Genomic DNA, 24,353 nt, shown 5'->3' on the forward strand with positions numbered 1-24,353 from the left:
TGCCACACGAAAAAAAATTTTTTTTTCGAAAAGTCAAACAAAAAAAAACTTTTCCAATGAATGTCGATACGTTCCAGTTTACGAAAAGTTATAATTTTTTCGTCCTTTATCCAATAAATATTCGTTTTAGTTTACTTTTTTTTCGACGTGTCATGTGTTATGTGTTGAACTTATTATAATAAATCGATAAAATAAATTGTGTTATGGCAATTTTTTTTTGAAAAATTGAAGGGAGGGTAAAAAAATCTACTCTGGTTACTTGCGTTTTTTCCGATATTTTCCCTTTTTCAGTGTTTTGTGGTATTTTTCTGGTGTGCCAGTACAAACATTTTATTACGTTATTTATTTAAATTAAGGTGTCGACCAGGGATGGAAGCAAAAAAAAAACTTGCAAATAATTAAAATAAAAAAAATTTCCATCCCTGACTTCAAGCCAAGTCACAGAGGAGTCCTTGTAAAAAATGGGTGTAAAAATGTTTGTTTTGGAAACAGGTGTGGCTTTTTTTGCGTGCCAACAAAATTATGTCGAACAAGATTTTTCATGTGTGTGTTAATTTTAATGAGAGACATGTGCTGAAAAAAAATATTTAATCAAAGCAAAAAAAAAATTTTTTTTTAATGAAAATTGAATCATTTTGACATCAATTCCAATTAATTTTTTAACCAAAAATAACCGAAAAATTCTGCAAAGTCACATTTTCTGGTCACTTTTGTGTCTTTTTTGGTTGAACAAATGTGACTTGTCATTAAAATTCCATCGTCGCATGTTCCGGGCATGACGAGAATATTTATGAAGTCGCCTTGGAACGTCACAAAACGACACAAAATTAAGTAATCGATGAGTCTTCAAATGACAATGTCACTTTTTTGACGAGAAATGGGAGGAAAAGAGGTTGGAGAAATTTTTTTCATTCATTTTCTGCACAAAAAAAAGTCCTTGGTGTCCATTTTCACAGCAATATCAGCATGCGATCTGCAAACAATGGACGACAATAAAATTGACAAATATCTCGGTGTCTGATGAGATGATGGATGAACTGAATGTTTTTTGATACTTTTGATGCCGAAACCCGAGCTACATTATAAAAGTATCAATTTTTCGGCATTTTATCATTTTTTTTTTGTTTGCCAGTGACACGCAAAGCGTGACATGTCGTAACATTAGCAGTCAACGTGCGTTCATCGTCATTGTCGTCCATCACCATCAAAAGCTTACCAGCAGAAAATCCCTCGCACGCAACAAATCATGTGAGCGGCGTCTTCCTAACCGGGCACGATATATTTTATGCTCGTTGTATTCCCCGAGTTAATATTAGAAGGCATTAAGGTAAATAAATGGTTTAGAATTTCACTTACAGCAGCTTAAGTTACGTGTGGGTGTGCGAAATGTGAAACGTTAAATGGAATAGAATGATCCATGGTCAAGCTGGCGGCGGGAATTTATGTGTGGTAAGTGGCTTGTTAGTTTTATTTTTTCGCTCTTTTTGTGTTTTTCTGTTGAAATTTTGCGCTCAGTTAAATTTTAACTATTTTTTCGATTTTTTTCGTTTATGGGAGTGGAGCTAGTTAACTCGAGTTAGCAAAAAGCAACATGTGGAATAAATTGCGTTGAAAAAATGTCATTTAAGGAAAGGACAAAAAGAGTGTGAACAACAAAAAAATACGCGTTAAACGATAAATTTTGTGTCAAGATGGCGCGGCACGAGACAAAAAGACATTAAAAGAGGACACTAATTTGTCTTCATTAATTATGTTGAGTTATTTCCTCTTTTATTCAGTGAATTTTTTTATGAGGAGTCTTTGTTTTGAAAACTTAATTTTCTACGTTGAATGATGCTCATTTTGTGAGTTTTTGAGAATTTTTTTTAAGTTTTTTTTTATTTTTTTTTTTACTTTAATTTACAATAAAATAATATATTTTTTAATAATTTTTAATATAATTTTTCCACAATTTTTAGTTTTTTGAATAAGTGAAAAATAAATTTTACTATTTTTTTAAAATAAATGCAAAAAAATTAATCTCAAAAATTTTTAAATTGACAATTTTGAGGCATAATTTTTGTATAATAGAAAAAAAATCTTAAATATTGATATTTTTATTAATTTTTTGAGGAAATTAAAAAAAAACATTTTTTGAAATCCAAAATAATTATTTTGGGTCTATAAACATAAAATTTTTGATTTATTTTGATATTTTCTGATGATTTTTGATATTCTTTTAACAAAAAATTAATTTAAAAAATCGTTTTTCGTACAAAATTTTTAAAATCTGAACTTTTTGTTTAATTTTATGTCTGAAAAATAAAATTCAAATCTCAAAAATAATTTTTTCTCATTTTCTTTTATAAAAAAAAACAAAAAAAATAAAAATAGCTCAAAATATTTCCTGAAACCAGAAAAAAATTTAACTTTTGAATTTTATTTTTAAATAAAATAAAATTTTAAATTAATTTTTTTAATTGATTTTAAATTTTTATTATAATAATTATTTTTTTTTAAATTTTATTTTATTTTAATATTTTTTATAAGGAAAATTTATAAAAAAATCCCAAATAACTTAATTTATAATTTTTTAAAATTTTCTATAAAAAATTAAAGACAGCTCAAAATATTTCCTGAAACCAGAAATTTTTTTCAAACTTTTGAATTATTATTTTTAAATGACTCAAAATATTTTTTTAAATTAATTCAAATAATTGATTTTTAATATTTATTAAAATTTAATTTAATTTTTACTATATAAATTAAATTCATTTTTTTAAATTTTTTTTAATATTTTAAAATTTATAAAAAAATTCCAAATGATTTAATTAATAATATTTTAAATTTTTCTATAAAAAATTAAAATTTTAATCAAGTAAAAATTTTAACCTTGATCGCATGCAAAACTCATAATTTTCCGTTATAAAATTTTAAACTGCACTAAATTCCTTATAAAACAACGTCTCCCATTAAAATCCTTTTACATCAGATAAAATCTCTGACATCTGCTTTTCTCGTGTCATAAAACACAATTTTGCATCACTTCCTTATCTCCTCGTGATTCATCTTCTCATCTTTCGCATCATCTCATGTAAAAGTGCACTGGAGGGAAAAAAATATGAAAAATTACAAAACTTTTACATATTCATTACACTTCCTTTCACTTTGATCTCTTCATTATTTTTTTTTATTTTTTTCTTTTTTTTCTTGATGCCATCACGACTCGCTAGAAATCTAATCAAACACGTGTTTCGTGTTGCAGACAAGAAGGCAATTATTTCGCTTGTAAATTCTCGACGTTCGCGACGAAACGAGACAATAATGTATGCAAAATAGAGAGAAAAAAAGTAAATTTTTCAAACAAAGATGAGATAATAAAATAAACGACGATGCAAAGACAAACACACAAAAAAAACGTCAAAAAAAGTGATGATAAGTTTTCGCAATAAGACGAACTTCTTGCCTCCAGTGTTGATGTCACTTTGTCTTCGTTTTTCGTCGTGCCCCGCTTTTCTCCTAGCACAAGATAAATGTTAATAAAATAAATTATTTGTTCCGTATTTTTTTTTTTGCTTGTGAAACATTTTAAATTTACTCAAAGGACTTTTTGCGTAAGACGAGCGACGATGGCGGAGGAAAAAGAAGCCATTAAGTGATGACAAACGAAAGTCGCAAGGGAAACAAGAAACATCCATCGCCGAGTTAGCAAGGTGTGTAATTAAATTAATTAAGAATATAAGAAAAGTTTTTTTTTTGCTCGTCGTTCATTCACTTCGAAGGAGGAGAAAACATAAAAAAAAGTATAAAAGTTGCGAGAGGAGGAAAAATGTGTGATCAAGACTGACAGCGCGAGTGTTGCTCTGTCCATAAATTTCCGACATCGACAGTTTTCTCGCCATTTGGGGAATAATTAATTTTAATTGATGATAAAATAATGGAGAGATGCGCCATCAAGTGATTTATCACGGCGTTGTCGATGTTTACGGCTGATGGAGTAAAGGTGTTTGCGTTGTTGTTTGATCGTTTAAGTGAGTAAATTTTTTGAAATTTGAATTGCTAATTTTTTTTTAGAGAAAAAAGTTTGCGTAATAGCAAAAGTTTAGCTTTTAGTTTATTAATTATGAGATTTTTTTTAATTTTTTGAAGGTAAAAAGGTAAGAAAATTGTATATAAAGAAAATTAAATCTTTTAATTTAGGAGATTTTTTTATTTATTTAATTTTTAAACTAAATTATTGAAAATATTTTTTAATAATTAAATAAAAAAAAAAAATAATTAAAAATAATAAAAAAAAAATTTTTGAAAAAAATAAAAAAAAAATTTTTATATTTAAATAATTAATATCACAATATTTAAAGAATATTTTTAAAATTAATTAAATTCAATTTAATTTTATTTAAAATAAATTAAATATTTTTTTAAAATATTTATTATTTTTATTTTATTTTTTTTCAATTTATTTAATTATTTATTATTTTTTTTTTTTAATTATTTAAATTTATTTAATTTTTTTTTTTTGAAAAATATTGTTAAAAAAATTATTAAATTCTTTAAAAGCTTCGAGACAATTTTCTGTTTTCAAGAATGTTCAAATTATTTTTTTTATTTTTTTCAAAAATACAAAATCTTATATTTTTTTTTAAAAATTCTTATATTTTTTTAATTCCAGAAAAAATTCAAAATTTTTAATTTTTCACTATTTTTAAAAATTATTTTTTTAGAGTTTTGAAGCCAATTTCAGTTCAATTGTTAGCTCTCCGAATCAATTTTATTCAATTTAACTCCAAAAAAATCAATCAAACGCCACAAACATTTAACTATTGTCCCACATTGTTTACATGCAATCAACAAAAAAAAACATCAGAAAACACCCAAATTAGCCAAACAAACAACTAAATCCTGCTATTGCTGCTGGTACTGACCATCATCGTTTAGCACCCGATTAGATCACTTTTGTGTGTCGCACTGGTCGTAAATTCTTTGGCGTTATTTCCATGACATTGACATGTCTTGTGCCTCCCCAAACACACAAAAAAATCAATTTTAACATGTAAATATAAGCCTTTTGCTGTCTTTCCCATTTCATTGTTGGTAATCCCGCATGTAAGCCTCACATAAACCACTTTTTCCGTTTATTTGCTGTTGCGCTGTAGATGTGAAAAGTACACAGAACAACATTAGATTGACATAAAAAAATTATGTTTTGCACACAAGATGGGGCGGCACAGAAGAAACAAACAACCCATAAACTGTGCTTTGCTTCTGGGAGACTTTTTATGGGTTAAAGATGTTTTTAAAAAAAAATTATTTAAAAATAAAAAAAATATTTTGAATTAATTAAAATAATAATTTAATTTATTTTCTTTTAAAATTAATTTTAAATAATTTATAAATAAATATTATTTTTAATTTATTCAAAAAAAAAATTAAAAATTAAAAATTAAAAATTTAATTTTTATTTATTTTTTATTTAATTTTATTAATTTTAAATTATTAAAAATTAATTTATTAATTAATTTTAAAATATTTATTTATTTTTATTTTTTTTTTTTAATAAATTTAAAATAATATTTATTTAAAATTAATTTTAAAGGAAAATAAATTAAATTTTATTATTTTAATTCATTTAAAATATTTTTTTTTATTCTGAAATAATTTTTTTAAAATAAAAATTTTGTGACAAGTTTAGTTTTAAATGAAAAAATAAAAAAAAATATTTTTATTATTTTTTTCATTAAAAAAAAGAAAAAAAATAATGAACAACTGTTTTTAAAAATATTTTTTTTCATTAATCGAATGCACAAAAAAGCCAGATTACAATATTAAACCCCTGCCATCGCATCATATTACGGATCAGATTGTTATTTATTTTTATTTTATTTTTTTTTCAGTTCAACAGACGGATTTGAAACACATCCAATCCCAGCTTCGAGCGATTTTTTGTCGGTTTTGTGTGTGGAACAATAAAAATTCATTCATTTTATTTTTTTTTAATTTTAGTTTGATAGATCGCTGGATAGACAGAGCACAGACGGCACACTGCAGCATCGCTAACCGCTGTGAGGTACTGACTTTCGCAGCAAACAACGGCTTATGACTGCTTTTCTATTGAAACATGTCGCGCGCGTCGACATCATGACAGCAACATTAAATTTCTAGCGAAAAAAAATCAGTTTTGCGGTTTATTTTTCATTTCGTTTCATTTTGGATTTGACGTGAGGTTTTTATTTTTCTATTGAAATAAAATTAAAATATTTATTTATTTATTTTTTTTTTCAGAGTAAATCAACAAATGAGTGTCAAATTCGGATTTTCCGTGGAAATGTTTTAAATTTGAGTCTAAATCATAAAAATTGCTGCAGGGCGTGGATATTTCGGTCAAAAAAATATCGGATAAACCCAATCATAAAAGGCAACAAAATAAACAATTGAAATTGATTCGGATTCAGTTCAACTAGAAAATTGTTTCCTCTACAAAAATTTGAATTTTATGAGGTAAGTTGTTTGCGTTTATTTTCTTTCGGTTTAGTGACAGGTAGATTTCCTGTGTTTTTGTAAGAAAACTGACACGGAGACAGCTTCATTCAAGCAAACGAAACAATTAAATATTCAGCTGTTGTTCAAATAAAACGGCGGCAACTGAGGTTTTGTGGAAGGGAAATGTAAAATTTGTTTAAACTTTAAATAGTTGTCGTTGAAGGAATAATTTTGCGCTGTGATGATAAATTAGGTAAAACTTACTCATCAACATCAAAGACAAAACCAGTTTTTTGCACGATCGGAATTTTTTGTTTCAAAGGATGTCGTGATGAATCAACGCAAAAATTAGTAAGAATAGGAGAGGGGAGTTTGCGGCTATAAAACAAGCCGATCTAAGTAAATTTTCTACAGTAAAAGTCAGAAAATTAAGGAAAAAAAATAAATTTGAGCAAAATGACCGAAGAAACAAAAAATTTCATTTGTGATTTCTGCCAAAAATCATTTGGAAAGAAAAAAAGTCTAGAGCGACACATGGAAATTCATGTCAGTGATCTAATCAAAGATCATCCAGACAGCAGAAAATGCAAACATTGCCCAAGATTCATCATGAAAGAAAATTTGAGAGAACATTATCGACAAATTCACGAGCCACGAAAGTGTCTAGAATGCGGAAAACTTTGTTTTAATTCATATGCATTTTCATACCATAAAAAAACACATGAAAGACATACATTTACTTGTGATTTGTGTGGGAAGAAGACTTTGCAGAAAATACATTTGGAATATCATATGAAGTTTGTTCATCTAAAAAATGTTCCCCAATCAAAATGTGAATTATGCAACAAAATGGTTAAAACTTATAGATTGAAAGAACACATTCGACTTTTTCACGAAAAAAATTTCAAATTAAAATGTGATATTTGCAAAAAAGGCTTTCGAAGAGCAAAAGAATTACAAGATCATCTTGCTCTAAAGCACTTAGAGGAAGAACTTTACAAATGCTCAATTTGTGATAAAAATTTGTCATGTAAATCTAGCTTGAAAAGTCACATAAAGTCCGTTCATAAAAAAAATGTTGTCGCCAAATGTGAGAAATGTGGAAAAACTTTCACAACAATAAGTAACTACAAAAGACATTTAAAAATGTCTGACAAAAAACCGTTAACTTGTAATCTGGACTCATGTTTTCTACACTTTGAAACTGAGAAAGATCTTCAAAAACATCGCTCAAAACATGGGAAATACAGTTGTGATCATTGTGAAAAATCTTTTACCAATAGTACTGCCAAGAGTCGTCATAAGAAAAAGTATCACTGATGAATTTTTCATATGTTTAGAAATAAAGTTCTTAGACCAATAAATCATCTTTAAACCAGTTTTGACGTATTTTTTTCTTCAAATTTGTACCGACTTGTTTCCGACTGACAATGAATCATAATAGTTCATAACTTAAAGCTTTGTACCAGCTTAAAGTAACAAAAAGAGCGGAAATTGTCGGTAAAACGTCAGTACAATTCGATTCATCAAACGAAATTGTTCAAAAAATGAATTACAAAAGCAATTCAGAAAAATTCATCTGTGATTTCTGTAAAAAATCATTTGGATCGAAAACAAATCTACAGCGACACATGGAAATTCATCTTAGTGAACTAATCAAAGATCATCCAGACAGCAGAAAATGCAAACACTGCCCGAGATTCGTTTTGAAAGACAACTTAAGGGAACATTACACAAAAAATCATAAGCTGCTGAGATGTGAGGATTGCAAAAGGATATTCTTTAGTAAAAACTCATTGAATGATCACAAAAAAATACATGAAGAACCTAAATTTACTTGCGATTTTTGTGGAAAAATGACTGTAAAGAAGAAAGGCTTGGAGACTCACATAAAATATGTTCATCTAAAACATGTTTCAGAATCACAATGTAAATTTTGTAACAAAATAGTAAAAAGCACTAGTTTGAAACGTCACATTCAGTACGTTCACGAAAAAAATTTCAAACTGAGATGTATTCTTTGCCAAAAAGCATTTCGAGAGGCAAGGCTCTTGAAAGATCATCTGGCAGTGAAACATTTGGGACAAGAGCTTTACAAATGCTCAATTTGTAATAAAAATCTTCCGAGTAATTACGATATGAAACAACACATAAAGAAAATTCATGAGCAAGTTATTGTTGCGAAGTGTGAGAAATGTGGAAAAACTTTTACAACAATAAGAAACTACAATAATCATTCAAAAATGCATGAGAGGAAACCATTTTGCTGCAACCATGACTCATGTTTTCAATATTTTGCAACTGAAGAGGCTTTGAAGAAACATCATTCCAAACCTCACACAAGATACAGTTGTGATCAATGTGAAAAATCTTATTTAAGACAAGCGGACTTGAATTTTCATATTAAAAATAAACATTGAAATAAACAAAAATATTTGTCAAATTATTTAGAAAATATTTGAAAAATATATACTGTTAGGAAACTTACTGTTAAGGTTTAGTTTTAGTTCTCAGTCTTCCTATCGGCAAAAAAGGGATCGGACCAAACCCTTTGGTAAGGACGTTGGTTCAAAACTCGAAATCAAAAAAAAAATTTCTGACTCCCAGTGGGACCATATTACCTTTTTTTAAGACCCTGGGGTCTTGAAAATAAGGCCCTCAAACTTTTACATGGAGAAATTCCGAAGTTTTAATTTTTTGAAAAAATGAAAAAAAAAAATATTTTTTCAAAAAAATAAAATTTTCGAAATTTCTCCATATAAAAGTTTGAAGGCCTTATTTTCAAGACCCCAGGGTCTTAAAAAATGGTGTTTCGTCCCATTATGATTGAAATGACAGGTAAAAAGCTAAGACCCATTCCCTGGCGTTGAACAGTATGAAGTACAATACGACTCTTTAGAGACCGCAGTGCGAGCCATTCTAGACCCTATAAGGGTATAGTAAACCCTACCCTACCGAATTTTCGTTGACTCATACAAGTAACTTGATCCAAATTTGAGTAAAGGAATTATAAAAACAGCTGTTGCGTAAAATTCTTATTCAGTATAGTTCCAAAAGTCAAACTACATTGTTCAATTTTCAATAAAATGTCAAAAGAAACTCCAAAATTTACTTGTGACTTCTGCCAAAAATCATTTGGATCAAAATATCATCTTCAACGACACTCGGAAATTCATCTCAGTGAACTTATCAAAGATCATCCAGACAGGAGAAAATGCAAACATTGCACGAAATTTATCTTAAAAGAAAAATTGAGAGAACATTATCTGCAGAATCACAAACCACTAAAATGTGAGGATTGTGGAAAAGTTTATTACAGTTTGGGTTCATTTAATTATCATCGAAAAACTCATGGAGATCCAAAATTTACTTGTGATCTTTGTGGGCAGAAAAGTTCGACGAAGGCCATCTTGGAAATCCATATGACATCAATTCATCTGAAAACTGTTCCTCGATCGCAGTGTGAGCTTTGCCATAAAATGATCTTGACAGCAGGAATGAAACGACACATTCGCGACACTCACGAGAGAAATCACAATCTCAAATGTGTAATTTGTAAAAAAGGATTTCCAACATCAACATCATTAAAAGATCATTTGGCTTTGAAGCATTTGAACAAAGAACTTCACAAATGCTCAGTTTGTGATAAAAACTTTAGCAGCAGGGGTGAACTGGTCAAACATTTAAAGGGAATCCACGAACGCATAGTTTTTGGTTCTTGTGAGAAATGTAAACTGAAATTTAATAATGTAAGTAACTACAAAAGACACTTAAAGCTGCATGAAAAGAAACCTTTCAGTTGCAATCATAAATCATGTCTTAATTTGTTTGAAACTGAAAAAAAATTAAAAGAACATCTTTTGAAACCTCATGTCGAATGTCGGAAATGTGAAAAAGTCTTTACTACTAAACAAGGATTTAAAGAGCACCTCTGTATAAATAAAATATTGAATTAAAAAAATTAGACAAAATTAAAAAAAAAATTTAATTAAAAAAATATAAAAAATTAAATTTAAAAAAATAAAATTTAGTTAATTTAAAATAGAAATTAAATAAAAAAAAATAAAAAAAAAATTTTAACGTCAAATTTTCTTCTTTTCTACTCGTAGGAAATTTTTATTTCTTTAATATTTTCAAAAAATTTTCACATTTTCACCGTCAATCGTCATTTTCTTATCTCCTTCGCCAGTTTAGTCACAGCCATGATGATATCTCGCAATAAATAAATACCAAATCTCGTCTTTGCACACGAAACCAAGAACGAGATAAGACAAAACGCAAAATTGTATTTATTAATAACTTGCCGTGCAAACAAATTTTCTCTGGCGCTACACTTATTTGTATTGCGATTCCAGACGCACACAACACAAATTAAAATACGAAAAACACCCAAAAGGCGGAAAGAGACGAGTAAATTAAATTTCATGCGGCAGATTATTAATTTTTCTTCTTCCCTGCGCATGAGAAAAAAATTAAGCAGGTGCCGAAAAAAATTACCAACTTTCACGCGTTGATTAATTTCTTAAAGCTGTGTCCTTAAACACACGCCGGAAACCTGATAAGGGACCAAAGTAAATTCGTAGAGATGACATTTAACCTTTTTCCTGTTTCACGTTTCTCTGCCACGACGACGACATCATAATTCAATTAGCGACCCAAAGCACTTTAAAAAGTCATTAAATAACCTAATATTGCGTTACATAAATCACGCGTTCTGCAATCACTAATCATAATTTTCGCTTCAAATGGCACGGAAACTGGACTTTTTTTCCGCGTGCGTTATTTATGGCAAAAACGAATTTTTTACTCGCATAAATTTCCTGCCATATTTTATTTATTTATTTTTTGTTACAACTTTTTTTGTGCTGGCGTGGGAGGGTGTTGTTTGTTATTATTTTTACATTTTAATGTAATTAATTTATGTATCGCTGGGTGTATTTCATGTTTTTTTTGCTTATGTGATCACAAGGTAAAAACTCTAATTTTGGTCAACTGAAAAATTAAATATAAAAAAATTAATAATAAAAATAATACAAAATCTAATACAAAAAATTTTGATAAGTTTTTAAAAATTATGAACAAAATTTAAAAAAATAAAAAAATTTTAAATAAAATAAAAAAAATGTAAATTAAATTTAAAAATAATATTTTTTAAAAAAAATACGTAAAAAATACAAATTTTCTAATGAATTTCTCATAACTTAAATGAATTTATTTATTTTTTTTTGTATAATATTACAATACCTGATATTTTATTATTTTAATTTTTTATTTTTTGATCTTCATAATTAATCAAAATTTTTGTTAGAGGCTTAATTATTTTTTAAAAAAAATTAATAAATTAATTTAATTTATTTTTTTTTTGTAAATTTTGTTAAGTAATAAATTTTAAAATTAACTAATAATTTTTTAAAATTTTAAATTAAATCGTAAATAAATATAAAAATAAGTAAATAAAAAAAAGATTATTAAAATTTATTTTACAATAAAATGAACAATATATAATTTTAATTTTTTTAAATTTATTTATTCAATTTTAAAAATTAAATTATTTAAAAATAATTTTAAAAAATAAATATTTAATTTAAATTTAATACTTTTAAAAATTTAAATAAATTTACATTTTAATTATTTTAAATGAATTAATTAAATTCAAAAGAAAATGAATTAATTAAGCTATTAAAATATTTATTTTTTTTTAACAAAAAAATTTTACAAAAAATAATTAAAATAAGCAAAAATATTGCTAAAAATTAATTTTGAACTAAATTTAACTCATTTTTATACCTTCACATAGAAAAATGACGTCATGAACGGGTCATGATGACAAAAAAAAAATCCACAGCAATAAATTAGCCAAAAATGACATTTTTGCTGATTCAGCTTTCCAATTCGTTTTTTGTGTGATTTATTCATGAGAAGCAACGACGTCAACACTAATGACTACGAGCGATCTTTATTTTCTGACAAAAAAATCCGTTCCAAGAATCGAGAAGGTCTCTAATGGTCTCACACTAAACACGAAAAAAAAAAATAACAAACAACCGCGCGTCACATATTCCCAAGTCAGTACAAGCCAACGAGCGAAAAAAAAATTCGTCATACAAAAAAACAGTGAAAATTACGAAAGGAACAAACTCACAATAAAAATACAATGAATAATGCATTAATCTGCCGTTGTATTGTATGACAGGAACATTACATATAAATTTACTTTATATTATTATTTGTTATTGTTGTTACATCATGAATCAATACGCAAACACACAAACACCCGAACGACGCAACGAGACGAAAATCTCTCTGGATAATCTGACGTACTGCGGAAAATCCTCTTGAATTTCTGTGGGCGACACTTTTTACTCGTTAGTTGGGCAAACCTCACTTGTACTTTATTCAGTTGCCTTTTTATTTACATTCAGTCAGGCATCGCAGTAATGAATACATTTTGCCGGCACGAGAACGAGTCGGAAGGAAATTCACGCGTGTGGGATTTTTTTTACGCAGTCGAGTCGAATCGTACTTGTTTATTGTTTGTTTGTCTTTTTCGTTATTTAGACATAAATTAAGGGATCTACCGAACAACGAGACCGAAAAAGAGAGAAAAACCGAAAAAAACGAACAAAAGTGGATAGAATTACATTTACTGCGGATATTTTTTTTATCGTTTTCTCGTTTTTCGTTCAGCAAGAGAAAAAAAAATTATGCGGGAAATTTTTTTATTCATTGCTTTTCTGTCAATTTTAATTTGATTTTGTGCGTCCTTCGTGTGCCAGCATTCGCGTACGTGAGGTGCGAGCAAGAAGAAAAACGCCCGGAGGTTGTTTGTTTCGTTAATTAAGACAACAAATTGGAATTTTGGGCATTTGGGAAAATGAGGCTTTGATTGATTAAAGTTAATCCGAGTGTCAAACGATAACAAACAGAGATAAATAAAACGAGAAAAAGAAAAATTATCAAAAAATAAAAGAAAGAGTTGAGGAAACAATTATTTTTGTGCTTGTTAGGTAAATTTTTTTTGTCAGATGAAGTCGTTTTGTAAGAAATTATTACAAAAATTTAAAAAAATAATTATAATTAATTTTCAAATCAAAACCATGTCAAAGAAAAAAATTTTTTTTAGTTTCAATTTTTTTGCAGTTTTGAGTTACAAAATGATTAAAAATGATAAATTAGAGCCCTCTGACAAATTTTAATCCATTTGGAGCAAAATTTGACAAAAATTGCTTTGACACAGTTTTTGACACAGTTTTTGATTCGGTTTTTCTCTTGATTTGGTTTTCAAAACAAAACTATGTCAAAGAAAAAAATTTTTTTCAGTTTCAATTTTTTTGCAGTTTTGAGTTACAAAATGATTAAAAATGATAAATTAGAGCCCCCTGACAAATTTTTATCCATTTGGAGCAAGATTTGACAAAAAAGGCTTTGACACAGTTTTTGATTCGGTTTTTCTCTTGATTTGGTTTTCAAAACAAAACTATGTCAAAGAAAAAATTTTTTTTTAGTTTCAATTTTTTTGCAGTTTTGAGTTATAAAATGATTAAAAATGATAAATACAAATTTTTATCCATTTGGAGCAAGATTTGACAAAAATGGCTTTGACACAGTTTTTGATTTAGTTTTTCTCTTGATTTGGTTTTCAAAACAAAACTATGTCAAAGAAAAAAAATTTTTTCAGTTTCAATTTTTTTGCAGTTTTGAGTTATAAAATGATTAAAAATGATAAATTAGAGTCCCTCTGATAAATTTTTATCCATAACACAAAAGAATGGTTTTAAACTATTCAGAAATAATTAAATTTTCATTAAAAATTCATTTTAATTTTTTTCAAATAAATTTTTCATCCAAATATTGAACCTACAAGTCTTAAACTTGTCAAAAACCCTTTCAAACTAATTTTTCTTTTTACTTCTACAACTTTCTACGTCTTTCTTTCTCTACTTTTTTAATCATCTTTTGTCTCTCCTCCCAAAAAAGAAAAAAAAGATCTGAATGTGTTATGATTTTCATTAATTAAGCACGTTTCAAATATGAACCACCACACAAAAGCATTACTTGACAAACTTTCCTTTGTTCATCCTTTTTAATCTTCTCATATTCTCACAAGAATGCAAAAAAAAGACAAAAAAAATCACAACAAAGGAAGATTATATGTCGCATCTTTCTTGCATCATTATTATTATCAGTATCACACAAAAACACAAGAGAACGTGAAAAAAAACTGTTTCGTGACCTCATTATTTCTCATTATTTTTCTCTGAAATCCAAGCTGATTTCACCCACATTCACGGGAAAACGTCCTGGAATGAATTTTAATCAAAAAGTGAATCAAACGTGCGTTTTTCTGTGAGATTTTTCTTTCTTTACGATTTTTTTTTCGCATTCACTGAAATAACAAATCATATTTTTGTTCTTTTTGTTCGAAAAACAGTAGAAAAAAATGTTCTTTGTCTATTTCGTGTTCGCCTTATTTGAATATTTGAATTTATTTGAGGTATTCCCGTGTCTCTGTGTCGGTGTAGTACGCACACGACGCACGCAACGTTCTCAATTTTCCATTTTTCCTCGTAAAAAGATAGTTTTCTCCTGGGAAATGTCGGAATTTTCTCCTGCCATGCTACGAGACGAATAATATTTTTATTATCATATTCAACATGATCATTATTTTTTTTTTTCGTTTTTCACTTTACTTCACTTTCTATTCAGGCACAAATTTGAATTTATTTACCTGCCAAGTGTTTGCGTTGTGCGCTGGATCGGAATATGGATGAGGAACTGATTGCTGAGTGCGAGAGAAAAATGTCTTCGAGCGATGATTCTAGCAGCGAGAGGAAGAATGAAATTTTATTTTTTTTTCTGTGGAATCATGATGACGACGATGATGAGGCGTTGCAACTATTAGTAAGACATTTCTTGGTATTTTAGATTTTTTTAAGCGAAATTCCGATCGAAATTTGTAAATCTAATAAAAAATTTGGGAAATTTTAAAGAACGCATGGATAGGTTGGTGAAAAATAACGCATGAACGAGGTCTCTTGAGGTAAGAATTGATGACTTGAGTGGATTTTTTGTTAGCTTATGGGAGGAAAGTTATTGAGAAATGTTCGAAAATGAGATTTTATTCGAACTTTGTGTCATAGAAAAATATTTTAGAGGCTCAAGTTGTGTGGCTCAACGAATATTTTTTTAAAATTAATTTTAATTTTGTTAATTTTGAAATAAAGACTTCTTAAAATGAGAAAAATTATCAAATTAAGTCAAAAGTTCATGTTTCGAAAAAAAAAATTAGTAGAAAGTTATCGAAAATCGATTTCTAATTTTTTTTTGTCAGAACAATCTTTAGATAACTTTTAAAAATTTTAAAGAGTTTTAGTGACTTTTTTTTTAATTTTGAGCATTTAAATATCTAAAAAAAAGGAAAAAAACTAAACATTGATATTTTGGGAAACCAAAATTTAAAAAATATGTTCAAGAGTAAATGAAAAATTTTTTTCCAATTTTTTTTTTAAATTTTTTGTTGGTTTTGATGGTTATTTTTGTAACAATTACTAAAGGAAATATCTAAATCTTGACAATAAAAATTTTTAAAAAATATAAATAATAAAATTCAGTATAAACTCAAATTTTGAGAAAAATATTTTGAATAATTTAATTTTTTTTTTAATTTAAAAAACTTATTTATTTAGTAAATTTTTTTCCAAATTTAAATTAAGAAATTTTTCGTAATTTAAAAAAAAATATATATTAATTTTTTTTCAAAATTTTTTTGTCTCAAAATGGAAATTTTTTTCTTAAAAATTTGAGATTTTAATGAAATTTTTTAACATAAGTTAAAATATAAATTTTTATCAATTTATTTATTAAATTTATTAAAAACAAATTTTTCTTAAAAAAATTCATAAAATCTACTACTAAAAAATTTCATGAAGAGGAAAATCTCGTAATCAAAGTCTCCGTTAATTCGACGAAAAACATTAAATTTGCCTTCAAACCATATTTTAACGACTAAAAATAAAAGATTCGCCTAAAAATCAAATCAAACACACTTATAGACTGGAAAAAATTTACGTAGGTTTATAATTCCTTGAATTGTTCATCATTCAATCACTGCCAAAATTTTTCCTCTAATTATCCCTCCCATTCGTTGTTCGTTTAAAGACCATCTCCTTCCATTTTATTCGATAACGATTCAAATCTCGGTTTAAATTTCATCATTTTGCATTAATTTCCAAACTCACACAATTCAAAGACAGCCAAAAAGGAAATGAAACGAACAAGTTGGAAGAGGAAAATGGCAATAAAAGCAACAACAACAACAACAAAAATAACTTAATTTAGGAAAATTTCAAAACGCACGCATTCAGAATTGGAAATTACGGTTAGACAGGCACGACTTTTGACATCAAATTAAGGGGGACAAGTCGATAGAACGGCTTGAAAGGTTTCGACCTATATATTTCCTTGTTTGTTTCGTTTTTGCCATGAAATGGAAGAGAAACAGAGGACAGAGACCTCTTTGCCATTCATAGACACGTTATAAATAATTTCATAATAAATACAAATAATTTTACACAATAAAGAAGAAAATCACATTTGAGAACAATAGAAAACGAATGAAAATGGAAAACGATTGTTTGTTCGTTTCATTTCGAGAATTTGTTTAAATTTCATAGCCAATGATTTTTTGCTCATTTATTTGTTCGTTCAAAAAAAAAATAATAAAAATGTTTCGCTTTTTCAAACAACTCTCGAGAAAAATTTCTTCTTTTTCGTCCGTAATTATTTTCAATTAATTTTGTTGAGCTGAAAATTTGCCGCATACCACTTCATCTTCAGAAGCAAAAGAGCCACTTGACACTAAAAACTTACAATTATTAACTCTTCACTCAAAAATCTGGCGTACAAAAAAAAAGTGTTGATGGTACTTGAGCGCGCTTCCAACATTTTTTTTTACAATTTGCGACAGCGACGAAAAAATTTTTCGTGAGTGGAAGAGGACAAACACGCAATAAAATGAAAAAAAAGAGGATTATGAAAATTATGTTGCCAAATAATAATGACGGAGATGAGGATGACGGCGAAAAAAAAAAGAGGAATAATGGGGTAAGAAGAGATAGAAAAAGTTGTAAAGGAATTATAAAGAGGAAGTAGGAAAATTAGGGAGAAATGAGGTGATGGAATAAAGCAATGGCGTGATAATGCAGATTTTTTTAGTTTTTAGTAGAAAATGTTAAAAAAAGGATTAAAAATAAAAAATATTTTTTTTTTTTATTAAAATAAGAATTAATTTTTGGAAAATTTTCTCATAAAAAGGAAAAATTTAAAATAAAAAAATTAAGAATTTTTAATTAATTTAGAAAATAAAAAAAGTCTTCTAAAATTATCAATTTTTGAATTAAAAATGCATTTTTAATTGAATTAAAAATTATTTTAATTGAATGAATTATTTTTTAATTGAATTAAAAAAAGAAAAATAATTCGAAAAAATTTTAAGTGAATTAAAAAATTTTAAATACGCATTGGGATAAAAATACATAATGTGCATTGGGCAAGTATTTCAAAATATTTTATGGGACTCCAAATCCTTATCCCCAAACATTAATTTTTGACTATTGAGCAGAAAATAAATAAATATAATTCGGACATTAATTAAAATATTTTAATAAAAACGAAAGAAATTTAAAATTATGCTCTGTGATCGAAATTGTAAATGGAATAATGAGCCTAAGTCACGTCTTTTAATTTTTTGTAAATTTAATTTGTAATAATAAATGTAAATAAATTAAATTAATTAAATAATAAAATAAAAATATTTAAATAAATAAAATTAAAATAATTAAATAAATAAAATTGAAATAATTAAAAAAAAATATTATTAAATTTAAATAAATTAATTATTTTATTAATCATTAATTAAAAATAATTAAAAATAGCAACCATTTTAAAATTATTAAAATTTTTTTTTTAAATTTTTTAGCATATTTGTATATTTCATTTTTTTTTAATTTTTTGCAAAATTAATATTTTATAAAATTTTAATATTTTATAAAACTTCGTACTAAAAATGAAAATAATTAAAATTTTCTGAATTACAATTTTAATAATTTTTAATCTAAAATAAAATTTTAATCTCAAATAATTTTCAAACGCTTAAAATTGCTTAATTAAAACAAAAAATCACTTAAAACCAGTCGTCTCCATCACCTCTCATCTCCCATCCTCATCTGTTCACGCATGTTTGACACCAAATGTGATCGAAAAATTAACACAGAGACACATTCACTCATTCACGTTCCCTCTGGGGAGTTGTCCTTTATTTTGCATTACACATGTCTTCATTATCTCTGCCATGTATGTCGGTAACCGTCACCTGAGGTGATACAAAGAGTGTTGTGACACATTTGGTGACACCAACTCAACTGAGGTTAAAGTGTCTTCTTTGTCTCAAACTCGAATCAGACAAAAAAGGTCTCTCCAATTCTTCTCGTCGTCGTCCCAAAAACTCGCATTAAAGAAATTTTTTTAGAAAAGACACAAGAAAAAGATGATGATGAGAGTTAGTGGCATTATAATAAACGATAATGACCATCATCATCATACAAACACAAACAACACACTCCAGCGCACACACACATATGGACCAGATTAGCACACGGCTCGAGGACGACCGACGAGAGAATAAGTAATCGTTGTCATGATTCCATTAAATAGACCAGAAAATACGAAAAGAACGTCGTACGGCGAAGAGAAAGGCAAAAAAGGATCATCTCACGCCTTCATTCAACGTCTCTAAACCGAAACAAATGGCAATGAATGTCCAATTTTTGTTTTTTCTCCTTCTTTGCTCGCTTTTTTTCAACGTACTTGAAGTTTTTTTTTTGTTTTGCTTCTACGAAGATGCGAAGAGGATGATTATGGGAAAAAAGCATTAGTATAAAAATTGGTTAATGACTCGAAAAATAAAATAACAACTCATGATGGGCATTCTCGGTATACGTAGTCGGAGTTAAATTAGACAAATTTTTGTTTCCTTGTTGATCTTGCTCGACACTCGAAGAAAAAAGCGGATTATCGATTGTGGCTCAAAAGAATAATCTCTGAGGTCAGATAAGCAAAATTTTATCTCATCCTAGAGTTTGGAAGAAAAAAAAATGAGGGAAATTCCTAAATTTTGTGTAATTTTTCATCATTATACAAGTTTGTCTTGTCAAAAAATTCAAAAGTTTCGCACATTAATCATCTCTTTTCTTTGAAACTGAGGATACAAAAGCGCATTTATTTTTATTTTTTTTTTGAAGTCATGCAAGCATCTGTCAACTGTCATCAAGGGACTTTTAGAAGATGTTTAAAGGAAAAATATAAAAGTGAGTGATGAAGGTCAGACAAAACGTGAATTGATCAATTTTTTGGTGAATTTTTTGAAAGTTAAAAATAAATTTAGATAAGTGTTTTTTTTAATTAATTTTAGATTTTTTTTTAAATCTAAATTTCGTAAATTTTAATAAATTTTAATTTAAATTTTTATTTTAATTAATTAAATTTATTAATTATTTTTTTTTTTGGATTTATTAAAGTTAAAAAAATATCGATCAAAAAAAATCAAGAAATTAAAAAAAATATTTTTTTAAATTGTTAATTTCTGGCTAGGATTTTAAAATTAATAATGAAAAAGTACTCTTTAAAAAAAAATTATTAAAATTTTTAAAGAAGTTAAATTTTTAATAATTTTTTAATATTTCAAAAAAAAGCTAAGAAAATGATTTTTATTGAATTTATTATGATTTTATTTTTTAAAAATAATTATAATATTTAAATAATTTCAAAATTTAATTAAATTAAAAATGTTTTTTATTAAATTATTTTTTTTTTATTTTTTTAAACTTATTTTAATTTTTAAATAATTTCAAAATTCTATTGAAATCAAAACATTTTTTTATTTTTAAACCATTTTTTAAAAATATTTTTAACTTTCAATTTAAAAAAAATATTTTTTTATATTTGATAAGCAATTTTTGAACCCTTAAAATTATTTTTCATTTCAAAAATATTTTCTCTCAAATTTTTTTTTTATTTTTTTTCAAATTGCTTATCTTAAAAAACCAAAAAAAAACATTAAAAGGACACAAAAAATTTTCCTCAATTTACATTTTTAATTCAAAATGCTCTTCAAATAGTCATAAAAATGTGTGTTTTTGTTCACTTTTTACTTTTTTTTTCTCCTACGAGGACAAACTTTTTTTTTTTGTCAATGCAAACAAAGTGAACGAAGAGGAAACACAAGAGAATGACAAAAATTATTATTATTTATATTTTACATTTGTTCAAATATGACAATAACATAAAAAAAAACTCTCTTTAGTGGTAGTACCAACCTTTCTGTTGTTGCTGCGTTGTTGTTGTAATAAAAAAATCTTCTTATTTTTTTTTTTTTTTCGAACAAAAAAGTTGTTGCTGTTGTTGATGGTTTTGCTTGTCTGCCTTGCTTATGAAGAGAGAAAAAAACCTTAAAGCATGATTTCCCAAGCAATCTGCTTTTCTTTCGGTTAATTCAATTTATTTATTCAAATAATAATTTTTTATTTTATTATTTTTTCTTTCAAGGATTTTTTTTTATTTTTTCACTGGTCACTAGACAAAAGTTGTTTATTTGCCATGATTTCACTTATAACTTTTTTTTCTAATTTTTTTGATTATTTATTTATTTATTTAATTTTTTGTTGTAATTTGTTTTTATTTTTTTGACACTGACTGACTTTCTATGGACTTGATGCGAAAAAAAAGTTTCTTGATCAAATTCATTCAGAATTTATTTTCATTTCATTCGTTTTCGTTTCAATTCATAAAAAAAATAAGAAACTTTTTTCTTTGCACTTCCGCTTTTATTTTATTTTATTATTTTTTTGTATTTATATAAATAAACAGAGAAATCCCATCCAGTAGAGGGAAAAACTTTTCCACTATAAATGAGTAGATATGGAGTGTGTACCCTTTTAATTTTTGTTGTTTTTTTGTTGCGAATTTTTCTTTTTTTTTGTTGCTAAAATATGCTGGAACACGTGCTCGTCGTTTTTTTTTATTTATTTGATGAGGTTCTTGAGATTTTTTCTTACTTTTTAAGAAACTTTTTTGAGATCTTTGGATTGATTAATTTTTTTTGCACTTTGATTAGATCGGAATTCAATTTCTCGCAAGTTTTTCTTGATTGAAGCTTGTCTGAAAAAAAAAATTAAAAGAAAAAAGTTAGAAAAGTTTTTGTAAAGAAAAAGGCGTCTCCATTCAAAAAAATATTAAACGTTTGAAAATTGGACCAAGAGTGAAAATGAAGAAGAAGCAGCTCACTAGTAGAGAAAATGATCAATTTCCGGTTTTTATAACAATTTTCCATTTGTTCCTTGTCAAATTTATCTTCTCCGTTCGTTATTTCTCGTCTACTTATTTCGATACAATTTTTCCCACATTTGTCTGTTATTGAGACATTTTCTGTCTGGTAATTTTTTTTTCTTTTTTTTTAGGAAAAATTGCACTCAGCAGTAAGAAAAATACGGAAATTGAAGTTAAATGAGCTGGCATGCAATGCAATTTTTTTAAATTTTTGTCGATTTTATCGAAAATTCTTCGAAATTGGTTGTCATTAGTCGACGAAAGGAACAATTGATTGTGGATCAGCATGAGAGTTTATTTTTTTCGGATGATCCATAATTAAGAAAAAAAAATAAATAATAAATAAAAATAAATTTGAGAGTTAATGGCAATTTTTTATCAAATTTTGCTTTGAAGTTCGTCAAAAAATAGAAAAATTTAGAAATTATGAAAATTAAAGATTCAAAAAGTTTAAAAATTTTAATTTTAATCATTTTTTTTTTTAATTTTAGAATAAAAAATATAATTTCGATACAATTTTAAATTTTCGTATTTTTTTTTTTAAATTAATAATTTAAATTTTTTTTTTATTTAATTAAAATAAATTTAAATTAAATTTAAATTTAAAATTAAAAAAATAAATTTTATTTAAAAAAAAAAATAAATTTAAATTAAAAAAAATTTAAATTAAAATTAAAAAAAAAATTAAATTAAAATTAATTAAAAATTTTTAAATTTAATTTAAATGTTAAAAAATTTGACTGTCAAAAAAAATTAAAATTAAATTTTTTATATAAAAAACTTGCTTATAATTCAACATTTTTATAAAAAAAAATATTTTCAGTAACAACATTTTTTCTATATTTGTCAGATTTCTGTCCAGTCATCAAAAATTTGGTTTGTCAATTGACAACAAAGACGAGAATCGATATGGACATGATTCGTGTTCGATTAAAATCAATCCTCGTGTACATTTTTCTTTCCTAACACATTTTTTTGCAATAAAACTCCATTCAAACAAAAAAATAGATAATCTTAATCACGTTCATTCACCACTTACCCACTTCCCGATGCTTCTTCTGCCGACTAGACACAAAGACGATTGTTTGAACGACACATTGGCACAGATCAATTCAATATCTCCGGTTTTTTCTCTCTTTCTTCTTCCATTTCAATTCATTTCCTGACACGTAACGAACTGTCTGGCCTCCACACAACAACGCGGAACAACAACTTTTGCGAAAACTAAAAATAATTTTTTTTTTTTTTTGCGAAAAACTACACACATGTCGATTGTGTGTCTCACGTAGGCGAACAAGGGAGAAAAGAAGCGAAAAATAAAATATTTATCCCTTATCTTAATAGCCATTTAAATGTATCCCACGTTAATCCATTGAGGAAATATTGCCTCGAGTGATGCAGTCTGTAAATGTAATAATAACACACGGGAGAACGACGACGAACGACAACGAACCGGGAAAAATAGTAATAACACGAAATGTACTACGAGGAGGTAAAATTTATTTTGTAAAGCACCAAACGAGTGAAATGGAGTGGACACGTTTCTTATCGCCCCCGTAGCGTTTGCTCTATTTTTGGCAGTCAGCCGCCGCAAAAACTAAAGAGGAAGTTTCAAACATCCATTTACGTTGTTTATGATGGAAATTTTTGTCATTTTTGTGTCTTTTGTTTTATTATTTTCAGTTTTACTCCGACACGAACCCGGACATTAGCAGTGATTTATAGCTAATGATGTGCAAAGAATACGAGTAATTTTAGTGAACGGAAAATGCATCAATATGGCTTCTTGGCGGCATTTCAAGGCGGTAAATTGACAACTTTATTAAGAAAAATGTCTGCTGTTTGTCAATTATTTTTTTTTTTCTCAAAAAGAGCAACAACACGTGCTCCGATATAATTAATTGTTCCATTGTCACAAACATTCTTTTTAGTTCTTGATGTTGCACTGTGGGAAAAATTTTTTAAATTGATTAAAATTTTTTTTTTTTAAATTAAAAATTTTTCATGGAACATCCGCTCATTCCAAAGGAAGCTAATTTGATACAAATTAAAGGAAATTTCAAAAAAAAATTATTAGTTTTACTTGTTTTGATAAATTTAGCCCCTGAAAGTAGGCAATATACACAACATACGAAAATTGGCTAAAAAAGGAGGTTCTAGAAAGGCAATTTAGCTCAAACTTGATAATAATTCTTAAAATGTCAAAAGACACTTTTACATAAATTTTCAGCTTTATAGCTCAATGTTTTCTAATTTTTAGGCCAAACTTTCCATAAAAGTCTAAATTGTTAGATTTCTAGAAAGCTTTGAGCTAAAAGGCTGAAATTTTGTGTAAAAGTGTCTTTTAATGAGAAACAACTATGTACTAAGTTTGAGTCAAATTGTCCTTCAGGAACCTCATTTTTCAGCCAATTTTGAGTTGTTGAGTATCTTGCCTAATTTCAGGGGCTGAATTTATCAAAAAACGTAAAACTAATTGAAAATTTTAATTTTTGCGTATTTTACCTGCTTTC

At 26.7% G+C, this 24,353-nt stretch overlaps 2 protein-coding genes across 2 annotated transcripts in view; one reads left to right on the plus strand and one right to left on the minus strand.

Moving 5' to 3' along the window:
* Positions 1 to 21,062, minus strand: part of LOC134831570 (CCN family member 2) — a 65,331-nt gene extending 44,269 nt beyond the window's left edge. The window contains exon 1 of the mRNA XM_063845325.1: positions 20,832 to 21,062. The gene's annotated coding sequence lies outside the window, so the exon portion shown is untranslated. The remainder of the gene's footprint in view (positions 1 to 20,831) is intronic.
* Positions 7,309 to 8,572, plus strand: LOC134828935 (zinc finger Y-chromosomal protein-like). Its single transcript, XM_063841924.1, has 3 exons — positions 7,309 to 7,549; positions 7,918 to 8,388; positions 8,442 to 8,572. The coding sequence occupies exons 1-3, from the start codon at positions 7,309 to 7,311 to the stop codon at positions 8,570 to 8,572; spliced, it is 843 nt and encodes a 280-aa protein (XP_063697994.1).
* Positions 21,063 to 24,353: the final 3,291 nt, after the last annotated feature.

The sequence above is a fragment of the Culicoides brevitarsis genome, chromosome 2 (genome assembly GCF_036172545.1).
Source record: "Culicoides brevitarsis isolate CSIRO-B50_1 chromosome 2, AGI_CSIRO_Cbre_v1, whole genome shotgun sequence".
Taxonomy (NCBI): Eukaryota; Metazoa; Arthropoda; class Insecta; order Diptera; family Ceratopogonidae; genus Culicoides; species Culicoides brevitarsis.

Coding starts and splice junctions, on each gene's coding strand:
- LOC134828935 (XM_063841924.1), top strand. CDS start 7,309: ATGGTTAAAACTTATAGATTGAAAGAACACATTCGACTTTTTCACGAA. Junction 7,550..7,917: donor AAAAAATGTTGTCGCCAAAT/GTGAGAAATGTG, acceptor CATAACTTAAAG/CTTTGTACCAGCTTAAAGTA. Junction 8,389..8,441: donor ACATGTTTCAGAATCACAAT/GTAAATTTTGTA, acceptor CGTCACATTCAG/TACGTTCACGAAAAAAATTT.